A 22,320-nucleotide genomic window follows, 5' to 3' on the forward strand; every position below is an offset into this window, starting at 1 on the left:
ACAAAACAGTCTGAGTCCCTCTTGGTGAACCCACGTCTGTTAATTGCACATCTTAAGTCCAGCTCCAATTGCTCTGGTTATTATCCTCTGGCCCAATGAGTCCTTGGAGAATCTGTGCAGCAGGACGTCTATGGTTTTACGGAACTGAAAGTAGGGCAGCCCTCTTTCCACAGCAGCACAAGCTCTGCTCCTACAGAAGCTGGAAACCCTGTTAAGAGGCGACATGCAGCAGTAAACAACAGCCTCCTCCAACTCGTTTCATCTAGCTAGCTAATATCCTCTTGGGATCGAGGCAGGGAACCAGTGGATAAATGGTGAATCATTCATTTGATTTGCACAGATTATGAGCAAGGCAGGCAGACATTATCAGGGTCCAACTGACGCTCAGATACAGCTATTTCCCATTATGTTTTTTATTAAAGGAAGAAAACAGAGAGATAAGGACGTTCTAGTGATTATAAACAATATGCCCCAGGAATCATGTTTTCACATTTGTTCATGAGTCTGAGAAGCTGCTTCCCATGTTATGTCTTTGACTAAAAACTGAATGTCTTGAAATAACCAAAGAAAATGATGTCCGGGTCTTAGGTATTGGCTCACATTTGCCTTCTTTACATTCACAGCTATTTCTTCTAGAAGAAATGAGAGAGAGGAAGTATGATGGGTATGCTCGGGTGATACAGAAATCATGGAGAAAGTTTGTGGCCCGGAAGAAATACGTGCAAATGAGAGAAGAAGGTATTTTGGTTGTTTTTGTTTCATGCATTTAACAAATCTCGAGAATAATTTTGAGCGTGGATGAAGTGACAGTTCACCCTACTCTGCATATAATGTCACATGTTAAAAAGCTTGCATGCGTTTCTCTGTGTATTCCCACATACTTTCCCTCCTCTTTTTGGGGTACCTGACCTTCCTGTCTTCTCTATCCTTCCGGTTATCCTAGCCTCAGACCTCCTGTTGAACAAGAAGGAGAGAAGGAGAAACAGTATTAACAGGAACTTCATTGGGGATTATATCGGGATGGAAGAGCACCCGGAACTCCAGCAGTTTGTGGGGAAGAGGGAGAAGATCGATTTTGCAGACACGGTGACCAAGTATGACAGGAGGTTCAAGGTACACACTGGGCACGGCGCACCGTGGAGACAGTTGCACTTTGACACGTCTATGCACCTTCTTACAGCCCCTCTCCTTACAGGGTGTAAAGCGAGACTTGCTTCTTACTCCAAAGTGCTTGTACTTAATTGGACGAGAGAAGGTCAAACAGGGCCCAGACAAAGGCCTGGTGAAGGAGGTGCTGAAGCGGAGAATCGAGATGGAGAGAATCTTGTCTGTGTCCCTCAGGTGCGTGACAAGTGTCGGAGGCGGGGCTGCCCGACTCTCCTCGTCATCACCATCCGCCCTTCCAAACGCAGGCTGGATAAAGGCCTGGCTGGCTTCCCCAGTTGTCAAAATCATGGTGAAGAGAACCACGCTTCTGCTTCATAGACCTTCATAGGTCTCAGGAGTGAGATTCCAAGCAGTGGCCTCCTGGTCAGCTCCACTAGTCAAGGGGGTGCTGGGATCCCTTATTCTCATAAAGTGTGAGGGGAAAACCTGTTATTTGAAACTGAGTATACCGGCTCTGACTGGGGTCCTGTCCTGTCCCACAGTCCTGACCCCCAAGCCCACCTCACCCATGTCGAAGACCTGACCCATTTCACCAGCAAAGGCCCAAGCAGAGGTAGCTATTCGCTCATCAGTATTGCTTTTTAGTTTGTGGTGACCATGGATTGTGCTGAGGGGGAGGTTTCTTTGGACGCCTTAAGTTCCTTTTGGCCTATTCGTGCATGGAGAGAGTACAAATGGTCCCCATAATTTGTAGCCCTGGAGTCATTGCCAAATGCTCCCTTCAACCCCAAGTTCACAGGCAGCGGCCCTGCCTCTTCCTGTCAACACTCTGGCTTTCTTTTGGCAGAGGGGCTTGTATGTGTGAGGAGACTTCCTAAATCCTCCCATGCTCAGATCTTCCAGACTAATTTCCCTCTGATGAGAGGAAATCCTCCCAGTCCACAGAAGGCTGAGGAAAGAGGAAGAAAGGCCCTGTTGAGCTCAGTAGCTTCCCGCTGAGTTAGTTGCATCCCTGGATCCTTCTGAGGAGATTGTTGCTTCTATCGGGGCAAGCTGCAGGCCGCCGTTGTCTCAAAGGTAGCTAGTGATGTTCTGGTCGCTTATGAACATGTCTTTCTGGAATTGGAACACCTCTCAACTCTTATTCCACATGGAAGACAAAACTGCTGCTCTCAGGAAAAAGCCAGGGTTTTGTGTGCTCAGGCGTCCGACCTACCAGGCCGGGAATCCTGGCTCCAGTGTCTAATCCAAAACAGATTGTGAGTTGTGTCCATTCTTGCCTGTGTCCCTGTGGTTTCTGATTCTCTCTGTTCCCAGTTTTCCTGATAAAGGGCCAGGTGGTACTGTGAGGTTAAGTGTTTAAAACATTTCAGCTGAGGATGTGGTAAAACTTGTAAGCAGATGAGTCCATCCGCAGCCTTTTCGTAGCCTCACCTCAGATGGGCCTCAATGCCCATGCCCTGGATTTCAAGGAAGAGCTCTAGGCCCTGTCACGTTTCAGGAAGTCTTCCTGAGCATTCAGCTCACCATCTGGGTCACAACCGGAGCTGGGCAGGTGCTGGCCACACTTCCTGGCTAGCCGGGTTCCGAGGCTGCCCTTGTTCCCAGGAACCCAACCGAAAGCTTCCTTTTTTCTTGCATGGGGACCAGCTATACCTGAGCTAAGCGGGGTTAGCCGAAACACGCTGCGTACTCTTGACAGGAAGCTGTGGCTGAGTGCCAGGGAATCGTAGCTCCCGGGCATATGTGCTCATTGCTCTGAGAGTGGTTATTATTCTTCCCGTGTTATTAATGCCCAGGCCTGTGTGTAACCTTCAGACCACTCAAGCAGTGCTTGATCATAAATAATCCTATGTCTGCATTTGTATCAGCCACTCTGATGCTATCTTTTTTGTCTAGTCTTTGCGATTTATCAAGGTGTGGGATATCCCCACTCAAATCTTTTCCTTTTGTCTTGTCTTCTCTCACAGCCTCTGGGGATACAGTGTCTCTTGGTAAAACCACCTTCCTCTTGCTTCCTCTTGAGTATTCATGGTCTGGACATTTGCTCCCTTATGGCCTTTCCTACGAGACGATGTAATCAAAGGAGGTACTTAGGCTAAAAGTTGTTCTGGCTCTCTCTGGAAAGAAAAGAGTCTGAGTCATTGTAACTTGTGATCTGTGCATGTTATAGTTACTGAGCCTCACACTCACAGAATTTAATGCCGCTCCCTCGTTTCCTTCATCCACTGGGTTAGGCCAGTAATCTAAACCAAGTGAAGAATGTAACCAGATGGGTGATGGTATGCGCAGAATCAAACCCAGAGTAGAAATTGATTGTGGTACCAGACCACCAAATGTGTGTGTGTGTGTGTGTGTGTGTGTGTGTGTCTTCTCAAAATATTTCAGTACTGGCATAGAGAAGGATTCTAATATTTGTCTGGTAATTCAGGGAAAAAGTTGCATCGTGTATATGTTTGCTGAAAACTGAGGCTTAGTGCTTGACTACTGGCTGGAATGATCACCCAGTGGCTTCTTCTAGTGAAGACCATCACAGTGCCTGCAAGCTCGGGCTTCTGGACCACCTCTAACTCTTACAACCACTGTGAAAACTGAATGGGCTCACAGCTCCCGATCACACCAACCAACCATGTGAAAACAACCAACTGCCATTTTGGGAAATGAGAGCATGACTATTTTAATATGAAGGATTTAGTGCTGCTTTCTTTAGGTGTGATCATGGTATGGTGGTTATTTTTGTCGAAAGAGGCTTTGTCTGGGGCACCTGACTGGCTCAGTTGGTAGAACATGCTACTCTCGATCTTGGGGTTGTATGTTTGAGTCCCACGTTGGGTGTAGAGATTACTTAAAAATAAAATCTTAAAAAAAGTAAAGAGGCTTTAAAAAAATAAATAAAATAAAGAGGCTTTGCCTTTCTTTGATACACAATAAAAAACATCTAAGGATGAAATAATATTTATACTTTGCTCTTACATAACGAGTTTGTGTGTGGAAATGGGGTAGTAGGAGTATAGACAAATATGATTGTCTGTAGATTGATAATTGTTAAAACCTCCCAACGAGTGGAGGTTCATTCTGCTGTTCTACTTTTAAAAAATATTTGAGATTTTCCATAGTAAAAGTTTTTCCTAATCCTCCTAGTAGACATAGTTTTAGAAGTTTCTACCTTTATAGAAATAGATTGAAATATATCTAACCAAATTATCATTGAAATTTCAGGGTACCTACGTGGCTCAGTGGGTTAAGTTGCTACCTTTGGCTCAGGTCATGATCCCAGAGTCCTGGTATCAAGTCCTGAGTTGAGTTCCCTGCTTAGTGGGTGTCTGCTTCTCTCTCTCCCTCTGCTCTTCCCCTTGCTCGTGCTCTCTCTCTCTCTCACACACACACACACACATACTCTCTGTCTCTCTCCCTTAAATAAATAAAATCTTTTCAATTGTCGTTGAACTTTTTCTTAAAAATTTAGTTAACAATAAAAGTATAGGATAGGCCCAATAGCTCAGGATGATAGGAAGACTACAGTTTCTCAAAGGAGCTCTAGAATAATTTGAAAAGGGAAAATCCTATCTGAATGCAACTTCAATCAAACACCAATGCCTGCATTTCTGCCTTTATGGGGGAGTTGGCAAGAATATCAGGAGATGCCATACCAACAAGTAGTTGAGATGTTGGATTTCCGGGGCTTGGAGTGTCTGCTCACGAAGGCTGATGACCATTAGTTTTTGAAAGATCCTTCAAAAGCTGCTTCTTAACCAAGTAGTGAGCTAGCTTCACTCCTGTTTGAGAAACTCAGTTTGCTGGAGCAGTGGCCATAGGTGAGAGAGCCTGTGTTCTTTGCTCTCGCATTGTAGGTCATGAGATTGGTACCATCTAGTCTCCTACCTGCCCAGAATGTTTCACTGCCTAATTGCCTAAACTTGGCAATAAGAACAACCTACTTCACTACTACTTGGCTGTCCTGAAGCGTTACTGAAATCTTTACCTGAAGGGACCTTTGAGCTTTGGGAAGCTGCAAGCCCAACATTTTTGGACTGACCACCTGCTTTCTGTTCAGCTCTGAGGTTTGAAGGTGACTCAGAACATAGTCACCACCACAGGGAGCTCCCTCTCATTCTGGAAAGGGGAGCAGACACCTAAGTAGACATGTGCCACACAGGATACAGGTGGGAATGAGCCTTCTCACCTCCTTCCCAAGGAGGCCCTTATTTAGACCTGGCACAGCACATGTCTACACTCTCAGAGAAATCAAGTAGGACCCAAACTGGTGCCCCTGGTTTCTCTAAATGGTAGACTTCTGGGTAAGGTTTATTTTCTTCTTTAACCACCACTGTCCTTTCCAGTTTGCTAACAGGAGCATATTTCATAATTAGGAAAACATTTTAAAAAGGTTTAAATAAAGGCAGGGCTGGCCTAAGAAATTGCCCTTTCAGCTTAAGGAGAAAAAAAAAAAAGACTCTAAGTCTTTACTCAGTATTTTGTAACTAACCTTTTTGTGAAAAAGACATTGGTTAAGGGAGTGAAACAAGATTTTTCTAGTGTTGTCAGCAGTACAACAATAAGCCACAAAGATGAGGGGATAAAATTTGAGTGGAGAGCCAAACCCAAGGACTAGTAAAGAATCTTTCAACACGGGGTACTACATCAAACATCTGTAAGGAATTGGAGCTTGAGCATATGAATAAGACAGGGGTGAGGTCCAAAGATAAGTCTGAGTTTTTAGAATAAATAAATGTAAAAGCTTTGTGTTCAGACCCTGGAGCGTGGGCTGAGGAAAGAGGCCTGGCTGAAGACGGTTTCACTGACTCCCGTGCCTGGGTCACCGGAGGGGAGGGGATTTTGAATTTGATGGGTGAAGTCAAAGTGTCCAGACACTTTCTCATTTCCAGACTCCTGCTGATAATTGACCCTAAAGATTTGGCCTGCTTGCTTTTCTTCTTTATGGTAATGAAACTCCTAATAAATCTCAGTACATTAAACTACTGAAGGTTACTTGTGTTGGGTTCATTCAGCCCTGTTGGATAAGCACTGTCCCGCCTCAAGTACAGCCAGACAAACAGACACATCCAGACCTGCCCCAGAGCACTCTGCATCGAGCAACTAAAACAAGAGTTTCGTTCCTCACTCCACACACCGAAAAGTGGGGCTTCTTGTTTTACTCTCTCCCTGTTGCATGCACTTTCTTTGTCATGCAACAGTCTTCTTACCCCTGGGTTAGGATGCTGGGATGCTCGGATGTTATTTCATTAATTCCAAATATCTTTTATGTAAGTACCTTTGTTCAGAGTTCTGACTTACTACAATTGAAGTGATTGAGACAGTTCCAGAGTTTTCATCTGCCTAGAAATAGGAAGCTGATAATAGCTTTGTGGCTATACCCTCTGAGGTACCTTCTTGGACTTTTAAGAAAATATTCCAATTCCTAATTTGGAAAAGGTTATGAACAAGGAGGTGTAGTAGACACTGTGAGTTGTCCTACAGGACCAACTGTGTCCTTTCCATGCAAAGAGGTTGATGGCTTGCCCAAAGACTGCATTTCCCAGGCTTCCTTGCAAGGTAGGAGTAACCATGGGACAGGACACTGGCCAATGGGGTGTGAGCAGAAGTGACTTGTACAACTTCCTGGTCACATGTGTAAAAGGACTCCATGGATGCCTGGCTCCCAGCCAGCGTAGCATGGTCATGTCGGCCCTGAATTGCTTTTACACATGCTATGGAGTAACAAGAGATAAAAACTCAGTGTTGTTTAAACCACCAGTTGCCAGCGTCTTCATTGTGACAGAAAAACCTATATCCCAACTATAACAAGAGTATACAGAAAACTAGTTGTGATGTAGGGAAGTTTGAAAACAAACTCGTGGGGCACCTGGGAGGCTCAGTGATTGAACGTCTGCCTTTGGCTCAGGTCGTGTTCCGGGGGTCCTGGGATTGAGTCCCACATCAGATTCCTGCTTCTCCCTCTGCCTGTCTCTGCCTCTCTCTTTGTGTCTCTCAGGAATAAATAAATAAAATCTTAAAAAAAAAAAAGCCATGCTGTTGGCATTTCCTGCACTTGGGGGGGGATTAAAATGTTACTGTGGCCAACTCATTGAAGCAGGTTTACTTTGTTTTTCATACCTGGAAAAACACCATCCCTAATGAAATGTCATTCTTCAGAGGGTTGTTGTCCATATTTGATGGTGGTGCTTGGAGATAGTTGTAAGTGTGTATATTATGAAGCCTTTGGGATTGGTGGCCTCCTTCAACTGAGCTGTACATCAAATAGGGAATAAGAAGCCTCAATTATATGTGTGTTGTTTCCATGAAGTCTAGCTGGGCCTGGACATGGAACTGAGTCTAATCAGTCCCCTCTACTGTTCCACGAGGCATTTCTCCCAGGACTGGGTTTGCCTTAGCCTCTTCCGTTGTTTTTGTGGCTCCTCACATGCCCTTCCCTCCAGCCCCAAGTTTGTCACCAGCCCTACCCTAGCCAAACACACAGTTTCCGCAACGCTGTGTTCTTTCCCTGCCCCGAGAAGTTCATCAGCTTGACGGTGAAGCTTCCGCTTGCTTTCTGTTGGTCCACCTGCCTTGTACAACATCTCTGTAGCCAATTTTCTGTGTTTGCACTTTCAGCAGCATGTAGCACACAGTTTAAGCAGAGCCCTGAATACCCAAAGATTCCTAATAAGTACATACAAAGCCCAGGATGGTGGCTTCCCTGTTGATAAGTGAGCTGCAATTCTTCAAGTTAGCATATATTATAACAGCTACAAGTATATTGTAAATTCTACTAACTTGGCACTTAGGTGGGATCGTTCATTTCCAGCCACATTCTATTTGTAATGTTTGGATTTTTAGGGTCTTAAGAATGTAGAAGTTGAATTTGAAAAGTGAGTTATTTTTTTAATATGGACTAAATTATCCTTAAATTCCCAATTTTAAAAAGTCACATGGGAGATTTATTTTGACTATGCTTTTGGTGGGTTATAAATGGATTCCGGCAATTTTATTACTGTAATACATTGTTGTGTTTTGTTTTAAAGACGATCACTTATAGAAAGACTGTAGAAATGTAGTAGTATCTCACAGGATGTGAAAAATGGGATATAAAAGTGCAACTTTCATTAAATCTTCCCAATTTCTTTTCAGTACTATGCAGGATGACATTTTCATTCTTCATGAGCAAGAGTATGACAGTTTGCTTGAGTCCGTCTTCAAAACTGAATTCTTGAGCCTCTTAGCAAAGCGTTATGAGGAAAAAACCCAGAAACAACTACCTCTGAAATTTAGCAACACGTAAGTGGGGACCTAAGGCCCAAAATTCTGAGTCAAACTTGATCTCCCCACTGGGGTTCAGACTGAGAGGAGGGGAGGCCTGTGAGGTGGCAGGGATCTGACTGGCTGCAGTGGCTTCAGAGAAGCCCAGCCCTGCCTGCCTCCACTTACCCCCAGACAGTCCCAGGGCCTGCATAAGATAGTCATGATGGCTGTTACAGACCTTGAAAGGCCACTTCTGCATTTCTGTGAAGTCATATGGACAGCTACTTAAAATGAAGATTTTTTTTGGTCTTACGGCCTAAGAAAATAAGTCAGAAGAGCAGAATATGGAATTGTGTCATGTAGGCATATAGGCAGTATGACCAATAAAAACTGGCTGGGTAGTTTTGGAGCTGTGAGTAACCTTCCCTTCTATGTGGATTTTGGTTGCTAGTGTTGAACAGAATTTAATTATAATTTATAATTTAATTTAATTATAATTATAATTTAATAATAACCACTTTCTATGCCGGCGAGATGCGGGCTATCTCATGTCTGGCTTCTCTCAATTCTCTACAAACACAGACTGTGCGAAATCAGAGAGACACAGGACACTCCACAGTAGGTGTGACCTGGAAAGTGTCCCCTTCCTTCTGTCCCCTGGGCAGGTGCTCCTGAGGTCACCTGGTAGAATGACACTGGCACCTGTCTTGGGGGTCCTCCCTCGCCAGCCGGCTCCTCTCAGGGGCCGGGCCCAGAGGCTCCTGCCCCTGGTCAGGGGCTCACCATGCCGCTGTGCCAAGGCCACGGATGTTGTCCCCCTCCCAGGGCCCCGCGTCAGCTCCCAGGCTCCGGGATGGCCACCTTCTACAGCACACTTGCCCGGCAGCAGAAGTCCATGCTGGGGTGGGCGAGCACCAGTTCCTCCCTGGTGCCCTCCTGCCCGTTACCAACAAATGTCCTTGTCGCAGGCTTGAACTCAAGTTGAAAAAGGAGAACTGGGGTCCCTGGAGTGCCGGGGGCTCCCGGCAAGTGCAGTTCCACCAAGGCTTCGGTGACCTGGCCATCCTCAAGCCCAGTAACAAGGTGCTGCAGGTCAGCATCGGACCGGGGCTGCCCAAGAACTCCCGTAAGTGTTCCCAGGCCCCGCGGCCGCCGGCTGCTTGGCTTCCCGGCTCTCCCTGCCCAGCCCTCCCCGCCCTGCTCACCAGCGCTCACCGTGGGTGGTGGGTGCCCGGATCACTGGGTGGCGGGTGGCGGATCGGTGGGGTAGACCACCAGCGCTTCCCCACGCGGGGCTCAACCCCCGACGGAAGCATTTCCAACTGACCTAACACCGAGGCAAATGGGCAGGTTACGCCTCTCTGAATGACTTGATAGTTCCTTATAGGATCCTTGGCATTACAGAATTTGTTGTGTTTGAAATATTTCTGTTGGTCGGCTTCAGAGTTCCAGCCCATCCATGCCAGTCAGATCTTGTCAGCAATGCAAACCTTATCTTTTCTTTTTTTTCTTTTATTATTTTTTAAAGATTTTGTTTATTTATTCATGAGAGACACAGAGAGAGAGGCAGAGGCACAGGCAGAGGGAGAAGCAGGCTCCATGCAGGAAGCCCGAGGTGGGACTCGATCCCAGGTCTCCAGGATCAGGGAGGCCCTGGGCTGAAGGCGGCGCTAAACTGCTGGGCCACTGGGGCTGCCCAAACCTTATCTTTTCTATCGATGAAAAGAAACTGACCATGCTCACCAACCCTCTGCCTGGTTTCACTACGTGACTGTGCCCGGAAGCCAGTGGCTCCCACCCACACCGGAGAGTGAGCGCTAGAACCCCCTCCCCTCCCCTGCTCTAATTCCTTTCTATTTCAAAGAACCTTTGATTCCTTTTCTATTTATTAGTGGCATTTGTAAAATTAAATTTATAATGCACAGCATAATCATATATACTGTGTTTTCGGAAACTGTAGGTATCCTTATAAACCTTTGCCATGTATATGGTGAGAGAGGGATCCCCGGGGGGCTCAGCAGTTTAGCACCTGCCTTCCGCCCAGGGCTTGATCCTGGAGACTGGGGATCAAATCCCGCATCAGGCTCCCTGCATGGACCCTGCTTCTCCCTTTGCCTGTGTCTCTGCCATTCTCTCTCTCTCTCTCTCTCTCTCTCTCTCTCTCTCTCTCTCTCTCTGCCTCTGTCTCTCATGAATAAATAAATTTTTAAAAATCTTAAAAAAAAAAAGACTTTATATATATGGTGAGAGAAGAGTGTGCTAGGTATAAAACAGGCCTTTATGAAATCTATCCGCGAAGGTACACACTGGCAGGTACTATAGCTCATTAACACAACACAGACAAACGGCCACTCCGAAAACGTTTGTGTAAGTCTGCGTATCCGTATCCACTGGTACTTGCCGAAAACAGAGGGCAGTGTTTGGAAGAGCCTTTTAAGTATAGAGGGGGCTGGGTTAGGTAACTAGCAACAAAGAACAGCAGGACCCCATTATTACCCCTAAGCCTCAAGGGGCAGAGGGAGGAAAGAGTGGAGCTGAAACACAGGCGGGAAACAGGTGGAAGAGATACCCCAACCCCTCTGTCCTCTCCCACTCGGGTCTCCTGTCAGTACCTCCCGCTGGCCCAACCCAACTAGAAGGCAGAGGCCTCGTGGCCCGAGTGAGAAGCAGTCCACTGGGCTCAGAGCAGGGATAACCAGCAGGGTGTGTGTGAACAATGTGCAGGAGGCCCCAGAACGGAATGTTGTCTAATACGGTGTTTTGTTATATCTTCATGCGGGGGAAGGAATCTGGCTGCTGAGTGGGAAACCCCCGTCAGGCTGCTTTCTCTTGCCCCTAGACCCCCGGGCCACCAGACCCACCTCCTTTGTTTTGTGTGATTCACACATTGTCACTTTCTGCTCTTAATTCCTCAGCCCTTCTCTTTACAAGGAATTCCCTCTGCACCTCTCTTCCAGCTGGATTAATCCTACCCTCCTTCATGTCCTACCTGAGGCCTTAGTCATCTGTTTCCTTTGCCAGTATGTATGCCTCTGCAGCGACGTCATCCGCCTCACAGAGTTCCTGCCGTCCCAGCCCTAATTCTGGCCCACAGCGATGTTCCGTGTAGCACCAGCTTGTTTTCTAACTCCTCGTGTCTGTGTCAAGGGCACAGTCTGCTTGCAGCCTTTGTTTAATCGGGAGACTGCAAAATGCACGCTCTTGCATGAAAGGCTCTTGACTTAAGCAGAGGTGCAGTGAGTGCTGAAATGTGCTTCATGCCACTGACTGTGATGCACAGCACCCACGTCACCCATGTGCGCAGCTTCTGTGCTGTGTGAAGAACACAAGTGCAAACATTAAAATGCCCCCTGTATCTCTTCCAAAAGCCTGCAAAGATAGAAACGCTTTTGTAATATTGTTAATATCTCTTTTTAAAGCCATCCTCTCTAATAATTCAAAACCATGAGTCTATGGACATATTTTCCAGCCCCTCCCATCCAATAGCCACCACGACAGTACTTCCTCCAAATATCCCTCCTCCACTGCAACCTCCTGCAGATCCTGCTGGAACCCGATTCCACACTTCTCAGAAGTTTTCTATCAGCAAAAAAAAAAGCCCATCAGAAGCCATAAAACCAACCTGTGGTACTGATTTTAACTCTGCCTCACTTGTTTATTTCAGGTCCTACCAGAAGAAACACAATTCAAAACAGAGGTTATCCCAGTGGGACGCAAAATGCCAACTACCCAATGAGAGCTGCACCCCCGCCTCCAGGTAAACCGAGCATATGCCGTAGAACAGGACCACTAATCACAACCCATGACTTGCAAAATGTATTTGGGAAGAAACCCATGAGCAAATGAATGCACACATATCAGCCAGCCAAGAGCCATCAGTGCCAGATGTACCTCTACCAACACAATGGCTCTGCTTGGGACTCCGAAATGCAGAAGGATGAGCTAGTGAGACTGAACTGTGACTGAGTTAACGATCTGGATTTCATTACCTAGCAGTACTACTCCCTTAGGAGAGGCTTCTTACATTAGTAAGAGAAAAAGGTGCTCCTTGTCCCTGGCAACCAGAGTATTATCAGCTTTTCGGCTGTAGGATGCATCCTTTGCAGAGCCAGGAGTTTGCCAGCTATAACCCTGACACCACCATTCTGCTCCAGCCAAATATCAGTGATATTTTGCAACTAGTTAATTCCTTAATGAACAAGTAGAAAACTTTTACTTTCAGTCAGATTGGCTCTAGGACAACAGCTCCAAAAACTAAAGTAATTAAAAGAATTACAAAATTGATACAAACATTCTTTTAGACCTTACGTTTCATATTTCACATTTTTTATGATAAAAATATAGCATGCAGGTCAGTCAAATCCAAACCTGAGTAAAGGCGAGCCTTTTGGCCTGTAAAAATCCATTTAGTGCTTTAAGAGTGCTCTCAAAATTCACAAAATGTTTTTCCATCACTCACAAAATTCAGCCAATAAAAAACTGCCCCCAGAATATTTCGTGGTCATAAGTTTAGGAGTCTAGGTCTGAGAGGGTTATCTTAGGACTACACTTAACACAAATCATCCCAAACCAGGGAATCCTATCTGTAGCTGTGTCTGAAGTAAGCAGTGAAAAGCATTTCTTTTGTCTCCTGCTCTGGAATCTCACCGTTGGCATGCTAAAATATGAGCGCCCATGCCTAGAAGTAAGAAAGTAATTCTCATCTCTCTTGGAGTCCCCATGCTGCCTGGCCGAGCTCTCTCTCCTCCCCTCTGCTCTCACCCTTGAAGAAAATCCAAGCACAAAGGAACCTAATAGAACCACTGTAGGATTGTGTTACTACTTATTTGCTGGCCCCCCACCCCTCCCCTGTGCAAGATCCTGGCCAGACCACCTGGAAAGCTCGTTTGCCTCAGCTAGGTTGGCCAAAGTTGCCTTAGACCAAATACCTGACCTTGAGCTCTGCTCCCAGCCTCTCTACGTGACCGTTTCTCCATCAATAAAATGAGGCCGTTGGACCCAAATCCCTTATATCAGCCTTTCTCACACTATTTGTGGTGAAGGAACAAGGTTGGTTGGTGGGTTTTTTTTCTCTCTCTCTCTCTTTCATTTCTTAATTTATTTCTTTCTTTTTCAACCCATCACAAACCATAATTTTGCAAGTAATAAAAATTACTCAAAGAATGGAATTTTAAAAGCATTCAAGATATAAAAGCCCAAATTTCTTGCTGGATTCAAAAGACATGAAAAATGTCTATGAAGCTGCACTGAATGTTTCTAAGTGCTTATTATTAATTTCTGAACTTATGAAGGGTGAGTGGGTCCTGAGCAGCATGGAGTGGCCCATCCATGAACCTCCCACTTCCACTATTGCAGCCCTAGGGCTCACCCTCTCTGGTATGGCCTTCTCCTTGGCAACCCTGGCAGCAAGTAGGCGCTCACCACACTCCTCATCTCCTTCATGCAACTGACACACCCGAGGGTCCCATATCTTGCTCAAGGTCAACAGAGCTAATGGAGGCAGAGCCAAAACTGACCAACTACTCCCTCTTATAAAGGAGGGGTTGTCCCATCAGTACCAAAGAGTGCTTTTCTTAATTCCACTGGAAGCGGTTTTACGGTAGGTTCACCAAAATGTGCCTCGGGGGGTCTTGTTCTCCTGCATTCTTGCCCAGATCTGTCGGTGGGAGAAGAGATAAGGGAGGAGAAGAGATCATACACACAATGGAATGATAATGCCCCATTCAGCCAGGGCCTGTGGTTTGGAGCGCATCGCCATATTCCATTACTTACCAGATAATGTGATCCTGACTAGGAACAGTTGTTTGGCGAAGAGAACTTGCCCTCTGCGGATTGATCCAACCAGTGACCACATTTCCCCTTGCCTGTGTGGAGTGCTCCCTCTACCTCCCACAGCGGGCTCCTGCAGAGGACACCTAAGGCTGACCCCTTGAAATGATGTCTAACTGTTTAAACAGCTGCCTGCCAGCCCTCCTGAATCATAACCTCATAATTTTTCTTAGATCTAAGAATGCGCCTGCCAACTCGTTGCAAGCTTACCTTTCCTTGCATGTGGGCTCTGAAACCCTGAACATCTGGTGATTCTAATGTCAAATTCAACAAGCACGTGTGAGTGTCTGCTCTGTTCCAGGCACTTGCTAGGCCGCCCGCAGTGTATTAGCTCTGTTCCTCACCGTACAGTTGCAGTCAGGCCCTCTGTATCTTCAGATGGGAAAACAGGGGCCCAGAGAAGCTGAGTGGCTTGCTCTTGGCTGAAAGCTGGAAGGAATTTGGAGAGCCTTTTGGCAGCTCAGAACATTTAAGAGTTGTTTTCTCCCCTTTTCCTCTCTCTAGGATACCATCAGAATGGAGTCATCAAAAACCAGTTTGTGCCACATCCACATGCTCCTGGAAATCAGAGGTTAAATCAGAAAAGTCTGTCCACCTCCATGGCCCGCCCGCCCTTGCCACGACAGCAGTCCACCGGTTCAGACCGAGTATCACAGACTCCGGAGAGCTTGGATTTCCTTAAGGTCCCAGACCAGGGTGCCGCCGGGTAAGAGTCCCACCTCTGACAGATGAGGCTGGTGACCTCCCTCTTGATCACAGCAAGGTCCAGGGCTTTCTCTGAGTAGTCTCTACGTGATTCTCAAGTTGCTTTACCACCTGCATGTTGTGATCCAGAACCCAAAACCATGAGGCCCTTGGTTGACATTTCTAAAAGTACAGCCAGTTGATAGCACATGACTCATTCTCTGGAGATGGCTTATTTTGAACCTCCAAAGAGGGTCCCCTTCAGCCCTGAGATTCAGTTACTCGGTAACCTGTCTTGCTGGCTGGCATGGCTGAGGAATGTTGGGTTTGTTTGTTTGTTTGTTTGTTTATATTATTTTTTTAATGTTGGGGTTTTGATCTCTGTCCTTGACTGCAGTTGCATAAACACTGTAGCTCAAAGAATCATTAGGAACGTTAAGGAGAACACCTCAGCCTTCTGTGAGGTATGGATGTTTTTATGAATACAGATCTTCAGGCCTTCCAAATGAGAGCCTCTCTGCCTTTCTAGAACTGAAAGTGGAGACTGGTAAAAAAGAAACCCGGGTTTTTAGCTGGAGGAAGTAAAAACTTCTGGAACTCTATATTGGTATTCAAAGAGTCATCCTTGTGGATCGGGGTTGGACACGTCCTGTGGAATCACCAGGCATAAAACGGTCCAGCTTTAAGACAAGTCAGTGAATTCTACTGCCAGGTGGTAGATTTTGGCTTCAGTAAACAAAAGAGCATCCTAGAAGCCCAAAGATGAGCTGGGATGTAAGGAGCACCTTGTCCCTGGAGGTATCCAGTTAAAGGTGGGTGGAAATAACCAGGCAGAAATACTGTGGAGGGATGTTGTCAAATATCAGATAAAGATGAGGATCTCGTTTCAGTCCCTGTTACCCATCTAACATTGGACCTGCTGCTTACCCTCTCTGAGCTTCATCTTCTCATTCACACACTGATGTAATACCAACAGGCTGGCAGGGCTGTTGGGAGGACTCGAAATAACATACATAGGATACCCGGCATGGAACTGGGCATGTAAGAGGCTACTCGGTCAGCCGAGGCCTGATGATGATGTTGGCAGTGGGGGTGACGGTGGTCCAGCCATTATCTCATGGTGGTTGAACTAGTGACTTGTAAGGAGCCGTCCAAGCCTCATGATCCTCAGCAGTGGAGCACCTTCCCCTGCTGAACTCCAGAATGGGCCTGCTGCAGCCCATTCTTCCCCTCCCTGGGGCCCACCTCCATTTCCCATTCTCTCCGTGTCTCTAGAATGATGAAGTTTTGTGCATCCTCAGGGGACTTGTGTATGAAATCGAGCCGTGCTGGGAGAGAAACAACAGCTCCTCTGGCTCACATCTTGGCCCCCTTGCAGGGCGATTTTCCTGCCTTGTCAGCCCCCTTCTAAAGACCACAAAGCTCTTACAAACTTAACCACGTTCTCCTGGGGTGCCTTTCCGTCTTGTAAATCGCACCTCATTTGGGCTTCAGATATGAAAGCACCTCAGTTTTGTGCAGATGGCTGTCTGTCGAGGGGTCTCTGCTCTTCACTGGGTCTCTCTCCCCACCCACCCCCACACTCGCACCTCCCACCAGCTCTAACGATCACGGCCTACCTGATTGGTTTGGTCAAAGACAGTGCTGCTTCTCAGACTTCAGTGTGCACAGAATCACCTGGAGAACTTCCTGGACCACTTCCAGAGTTTCTGATTCAGTAGGTCTAGAGCGGTGCCCTAGAATTTACATTTCTACCAAGTTCTCAGATGCTGCTGCTGCTGATCCAGGGACCACATTTTGAAACCCAATCGTCTGAAGGCATCTGGTGTCTAATTGATTAAGCCAAAAAAGGTTCTGTGTACAAGTGAATTGAAAGGGTGCTGTTGAGGAGGAGATAGGATTTTTACTCTATAACCGAGACCTACGCTATTCAGATGGATAGACACAGTGAAAATAATCAAACAGCCTTTCTGGGCCCGGGGTGATGTCCCAAAGCAGGCAGGGGGATTAAAATCAACCAACAAAATGCACCGAATCTCTTAGCTCTGTCTGTTAGCTTCCTACTTGCTTTGGCTTTGGCAAGCAAGACCATCTTTCCAGCCCTGCTTTGCAAGTTACAGACTTGCACACCAGCCAACTGGGAGCATCTGTCAGCCAAAAGCAGGCAATTTAGGAACATTGTGTCTTAACTGAGGCTGCTCCCTTCCAGCCCTCGGCTGCGTGGCTCCCTCCCTATGTAAGTCTTATCACGCCCTTTGCTACCTCTGAGTCGATGCATGAAGCCTACATGGTGCTGCCGTGGCGAGGGCCATGGGGCTGGGCGTGGAGGGCTCCTCCACGGCCATCTCCCAGGCAGTAAGCAGTTATTGACCTCCTGTTGTGCATGTGCTCTTTCGAGGTGCACGGAGCCCGCTAGCTACGAGAATCTCAGCCAGCCTCTTCGTTGTACACTTACATCTGCTGTGATGCAAATATCCCTTTAAAAAAAATCATACCCGGTCAAAGGGCTGAGTTTTTTCTTAGTATTTATTTTCTAAAACACATAAAGTGAAAATTAAAATAATTTTTCATGTGGTCAGAGACCTTAGACATGCCCAAGGCATTTCAGGAGCCTCGAGGTTAGCTGTGTTTAATAGCTCCTCTTCTCCAAGAAAACACAAATTGCATTAATTTCACAGGAGCTTGGTGGCATAAACAGTGGACTTTGGCGTCCCAAACCTTTCCACAAACACGAGAACTCCTATATGTGTCACAGCTCCAAATGGTGACCTTGAATGTGCCGATCCATAAAAACAAGAATACCGCCGTCTTTTGCTGCTTGGGCTTTCACACCCTTGGGCAGATCTTTCTTTTCCTTCTCCCAACCCAGTGCACTTTTCCATATAGACATATGTAACATAAGCGATCATTTCTTTTGGATCGTGTAATGTGGATAAAATCAAATGGTGTAATTAGCACCTCAAGTTAATTCAAGGAAGTCTTGGTCAGTTCATTTTAGGTTCAGCCAGGTTTTTTGGAGAGAGCAAGAAGCCTTTGCACATCGGGCTCCCTGCGTGGAGCCTGCTGCTCCCTCTGCCTGTGGCTCTGCCTCTCTCTGTGTCTCCCATGAATAAATAAATAAAATCTTTAAAAAAAGAGAGAGAGAGAGAGAGACACCTGGATGGCTCAGTGGTTGAGAATCTGCATTTGGCTCAGGGCGTGATCCAGGGGTCCCAGGATCGAGTCCCACATCGAGCTCCCTGGATGGAGCCTGCTTCTCCCTCTGCCTGTGTCTCTGTCTCTCTGTGTGTGTGTCTCTCATGAATAAATAAATAAAATCTTTAAAGAAGAAGAAGAAGAAGAAGAAGAAGAAGAAGAAGAAGAAGAAGAAGAAGAAGCCGCCATAAGTTACCATCCCAACTGGGTTCTTGATGCTTGCCTTGCCGTGTTTGTGACATTGGAGCTATTCTTAGCGTCATCCTCATTGTTTCTGTCCAAGGAGACTAAGAGAGATATACAGGGAATCATTATCCTGCAGTCTCTTAGCATACCTTTTGAAATGTCTGCTGCAGGTTCAAGATCTTTCCTGATCGTCAGGAAAGAGAACAGGTTAAGCAAGAACCACACAGACAGTTCATTCATCAGCCTTTTCGCAGGAACACTTGATTTGCTAATCAAATATGCTTTATGTTATCCCTCCTATATCTGAGGTGCACATAATCTCCAGTTCATTACTGGAAGCATTAAAATCTAGACTGGAAATGTCTTTTTCTGTTGGCCTCTTTAATCCTATGGTCTATTTCATGGGAGGGCAACTTTAGGAAATTTTGAGATACTCTAGAGATTAATCCAACTAGAAGTTGGAGAAACAGAAAAATATTGAAAGTGTTCAGTGCTAGGGCTTCTGGCCATGCCACAAAGGGCGGAGGGGATCGATAGAAAAATTCAAATGCTGCCTCTATGTCTCTTGACAAGATTCTCCTAATGGAGCCATATTTTCAAGGGGCTTAAAATTTCCAACAAGTGTCCAATAGCAATATTTCTCAACCCATAATCTACAGGAGCAGCAGCCGTATCCAGGCCCAGGCAGACATGAGGCTTAGGAATTCCTGGCATCCTTTCCCACATTTCCAGTAATGTTTATAGATTCAACCTTTTGGAACAGAGCATATTTTAAAGAGCCAATGAAACAAAATGCCATTATTTTCCTTCTTGGAATTTCAAGACCTAAATTTCACATCTGCAGAGCAAAGAGGTGATAGTAGAAAGCTTAATCCCAGCTCCCCCTGGCATGGACTTGGTACAGCCCGCTGCCCCAGAGGTGTGGGAGCTGCAGAGAAGCTCACGGAAGGTGGCCTGGTGGTGTGCAGAGAGCTGAGGATCACAGATGCAGGGACTGGGTGTCTGTCCCGTTTCCTTTCTTGGTTCCTTCGTCGATTCGCTCATCAGGTATTTGCTGAGCCACATGCCTTCTCTGCGCGGCGGGCTGGACTCCTGGCTCGCTTCCCTGAGCACCAGCTGTGCCCACTCGTGTGCGTCACACAATCCTTCTGCACCTTGGTGTCCTTGCCTGAGTAGTAGGGAGGTGCAGGCCCACTCCTCAGGGCTTCCCAAAGTCAGGGCTTGGTAGGGGGTGAGCATTGGGCACCTGGAAAGTTTATTTGTATCGGTTTTATGACTGTGATCTGTGTGCTTCTGTCTTATGGGGAAAGAGTAATATCCCACCAGGATTGAAAGGTGGCTTTTCTCTCGAGAAAAATCTCTGGCCTGCATAGAGCTCTGGACTCCACGCAGGTCTCAGCTTCAGGCATCGCAGGCTCTACTGAGGCGGACGGGCGGTCTGCAGAAACCAGACACGGGGACCGGTCCGGGAGGCACCTTGCCCCTCACACACGTGTGCCCTGCATGCTGCTCTCTGGGGGTGCAGAGCTACGAGGTAACAGTACGACAGACACTAGCTCCATCTGGACCATGTCAGTGAAGCCCCAAACTTCCCTCCACCTGTGCTGGCCCACACCCCCAATCTTTTCCTAGTGATACATCCTTAGCTCCTTTCCCCGGAGCAGCTCACATCCCAGGGACAGTGACGTTACTAGAAGAGAGCAAATGCATGAATGCTCCCTTTTGAGAGCCTTGTCATGATGGACGTCATTTGGGGTTCTGCTTCCTTATGGGCTCTTGGCATCTCATGAGGTTGGGCGGCTGTCCGTGAGGGTTCAGCGGTCGCTTGGCATCCTGAGGTCTCAGGGCACGGGCAGCACCTGTGGCCCTAGCCACTGACACGACTTCTCCAGCAGAGCGGATTTGCACAGAGTGACCTGGAGGTGGGGCGCCTGATTTCCCCGGACACCTTGCGGTGTGGGTCAGGTGTGATTGCGCAGGAGGTCCAATGCCCTACGTAGAAAAACGATCTGCTGTGAAAGCAGGTTGCTGTAGCTCGCCCTCTTCGTGGGGAACAGATACACTCACGTGGTAGGTGTGTACAAATTCCCCTGATATGATGGGTCATGTTGTCGTAGGGAAACTGGATTAGGGCCACCTGGGTGGCTCAGTGGTTCAGCATCTGCCTTTGACTTGGGTCGTGATCCAGGGGTCCTGGGATCAAGTCCTACACTGGGCTCCCCACAGGGAGCCTGCTTCTCTGCTTATGTCTCTGCCTCTCTCTCTCGGTGTCTCTCATGAATAAATAAATAAATAAAATCTTTTTTTGAAAAGAAAAAAATATACTGTGCTGAAGTTACACAGAAGGAAACACTGAATGCTCAGTGACATGGAGCTTTAGAACTCTATGTTAACATGTATAAAGTGAACATGTATTATCAAAATGGCAACAGGAAACAATTTATTGTGAGAATGAAATTCTTGCTCCAACCTCCATTATCCTAATGAAATAATTGTTTTTATAACAGTTTTCAATCATGTAAAGCTTATTAGGAGTGCACATGTCCTAAAATATCAGAGGTACCAAAATGACCTGACTCCTACATGTGCGTTACAAGGCAAATTTAGGCACCACGACAGTGTGGGGGCAACAGTGTGTCCAGCTCTCTGGACATAGAAGGGCCTAAGTTGTACTCCGTTTCCACTCACCATGGCCAAGGGCAAGCTACCAGCATGACCCCACTGGCCTCAGACTTGGAAGGAGATGCGTAGCCACGTGCCACTGTATAATAGTGTTTCCGCCATCCTTGAGCAACCAGACCTTTATGTATAATGTCAAGCATGTAGACAGAAGGAAAAGGTAGTGAGATAATTAGGAAGGGTTGAGTGATGAGTATTTACTGCCTTTGCTTTTAATTCATTCAATTGTATCATCCATTTCATCTGTAACAATGGCTGTGTTTTAACAACTGACTCACAAAATTCCTGAGGTGTAACAACCCTGTCTCCTGGGCTGGACTGAGTCCCTGAGCATGAGGGTCTTGTTTGCTGGGCGGGCTGTCTTCACTGCACTGGCTGCACAGGGGCTGCATGTGGAAGGCTCCAGGCACCTAAAAGGCCTCATTAATCCATTTCTGGCAGCGAGTAGGCTCTTTCCTCATTATGGATTACACAGGATTGCCACCTAGTGATGCAAAGGAGATTGTGTGGGTTTAAGGCTGAGGCTAAGATAGAGTCGGGAAAATGGCTGTTGCTCCTGACTGTTCTTCTGTGATGGTTTTCGAGTCTACACTGTGGTAGAGCGTAGAGGCAGCAATCTCGTCTACACTGCAGTAGAGTGTAGAGGCAGCAATCTCGTCTACACTGCGGTAGAACGTAGAGGCAGCAATCTCGTCTACACTGCGGTAGAGTGTAAAGGCAGCAATCTCGTCTACACTGCGGTAGAGAGTGTAGAGGCAGCAATCTCGTCTACACTGTGGTAGAGAGTAGAGGCAGCAATCTCGTCTACACTGCGGTAGAGCGTAGAGGCAGCAATCTCGTCTACACTGTGGTAGAGAGTAGAAGCAGCAATCTCGTCTACACTGCGGTAGAGAGCGTAGAGGCAGCAATCTCGTCTACACTGCGGTAGAGCGTAGAGGCAGCAATCTTGTCCTCGGCACAGGCTTCCTGTGCTCCGTGCCACATCTGACAGTAGGGCGGGCGTTTGCGGAGAGCGCGCTGTAAAGCGTCCTAAGAATTCGAAAAAGGACCTGGACCATTGCCTGAATCTCCTTTTTGAACAGATGGAGACATGATCTTTAAAGTAAGGGGAAGCGACCTACCCAAGTCGCCTGCCAGCGGGTGGCCGAGCTGGGGCTCGAACCCAGTGCGCTGACTCCTAAGCCAGTGCAGCGGCCCTTCCCTGCTGCGCACCGTCTCTCCACGAGAAGGTGCAGACTGAGGCCGCACAGTGTCCCCGGGCCTGGTGCCAGATCCAGGGCTACAGTGCTGAGCACAACGAGGCCCAGGCCCTGCCCCGTGGCACCTGCTGTCCCAAGAGGGTGTCGGCTGGATGATGCCCAAGTCTCCACGCCGCGCACCGCTCCCCCGCTCTGAGCAGCT

The 22,320-nt window shown here is 47.1% G+C and overlaps 1 protein-coding gene across 2 annotated transcripts in view; it reads left to right on the forward strand.

Annotated features, from left to right (window-relative positions):
* The window catches only part of MYO1E (myosin IE), a 201,962-nt gene that overhangs the window by 167,978 nt on the left and 11,664 nt on the right, over positions 1-22,320 (forward strand). For both annotated transcript variants that reach the window (XM_055320041.1, XM_055320040.1), the window contains 7 exons: positions 624-738; positions 944-1,113; positions 1,196-1,341; positions 8,236-8,382; positions 9,315-9,472; positions 12,011-12,103; positions 14,680-14,881. In XM_055320041.1, coding sequence (XP_055176016.1) covers positions 624-738; positions 944-1,113; positions 1,196-1,341; positions 8,236-8,382; positions 9,315-9,472; positions 12,011-12,103; positions 14,680-14,881 — 1,031 coding nt within the window. The remainder of the gene's footprint in view (positions 1-623; positions 739-943; positions 1,114-1,195; positions 1,342-8,235; positions 8,383-9,314; positions 9,473-12,010; positions 12,104-14,679; positions 14,882-22,320) is intronic.

Source organism: Nyctereutes procyonoides, unplaced genomic scaffold, assembly GCF_905146905.1.
Source record: "Nyctereutes procyonoides isolate TBG_1078 unplaced genomic scaffold, NYPRO_anot_genome, whole genome shotgun sequence".
NCBI classification, from domain to species: domain Eukaryota; kingdom Metazoa; phylum Chordata; class Mammalia; order Carnivora; family Canidae; genus Nyctereutes; species Nyctereutes procyonoides.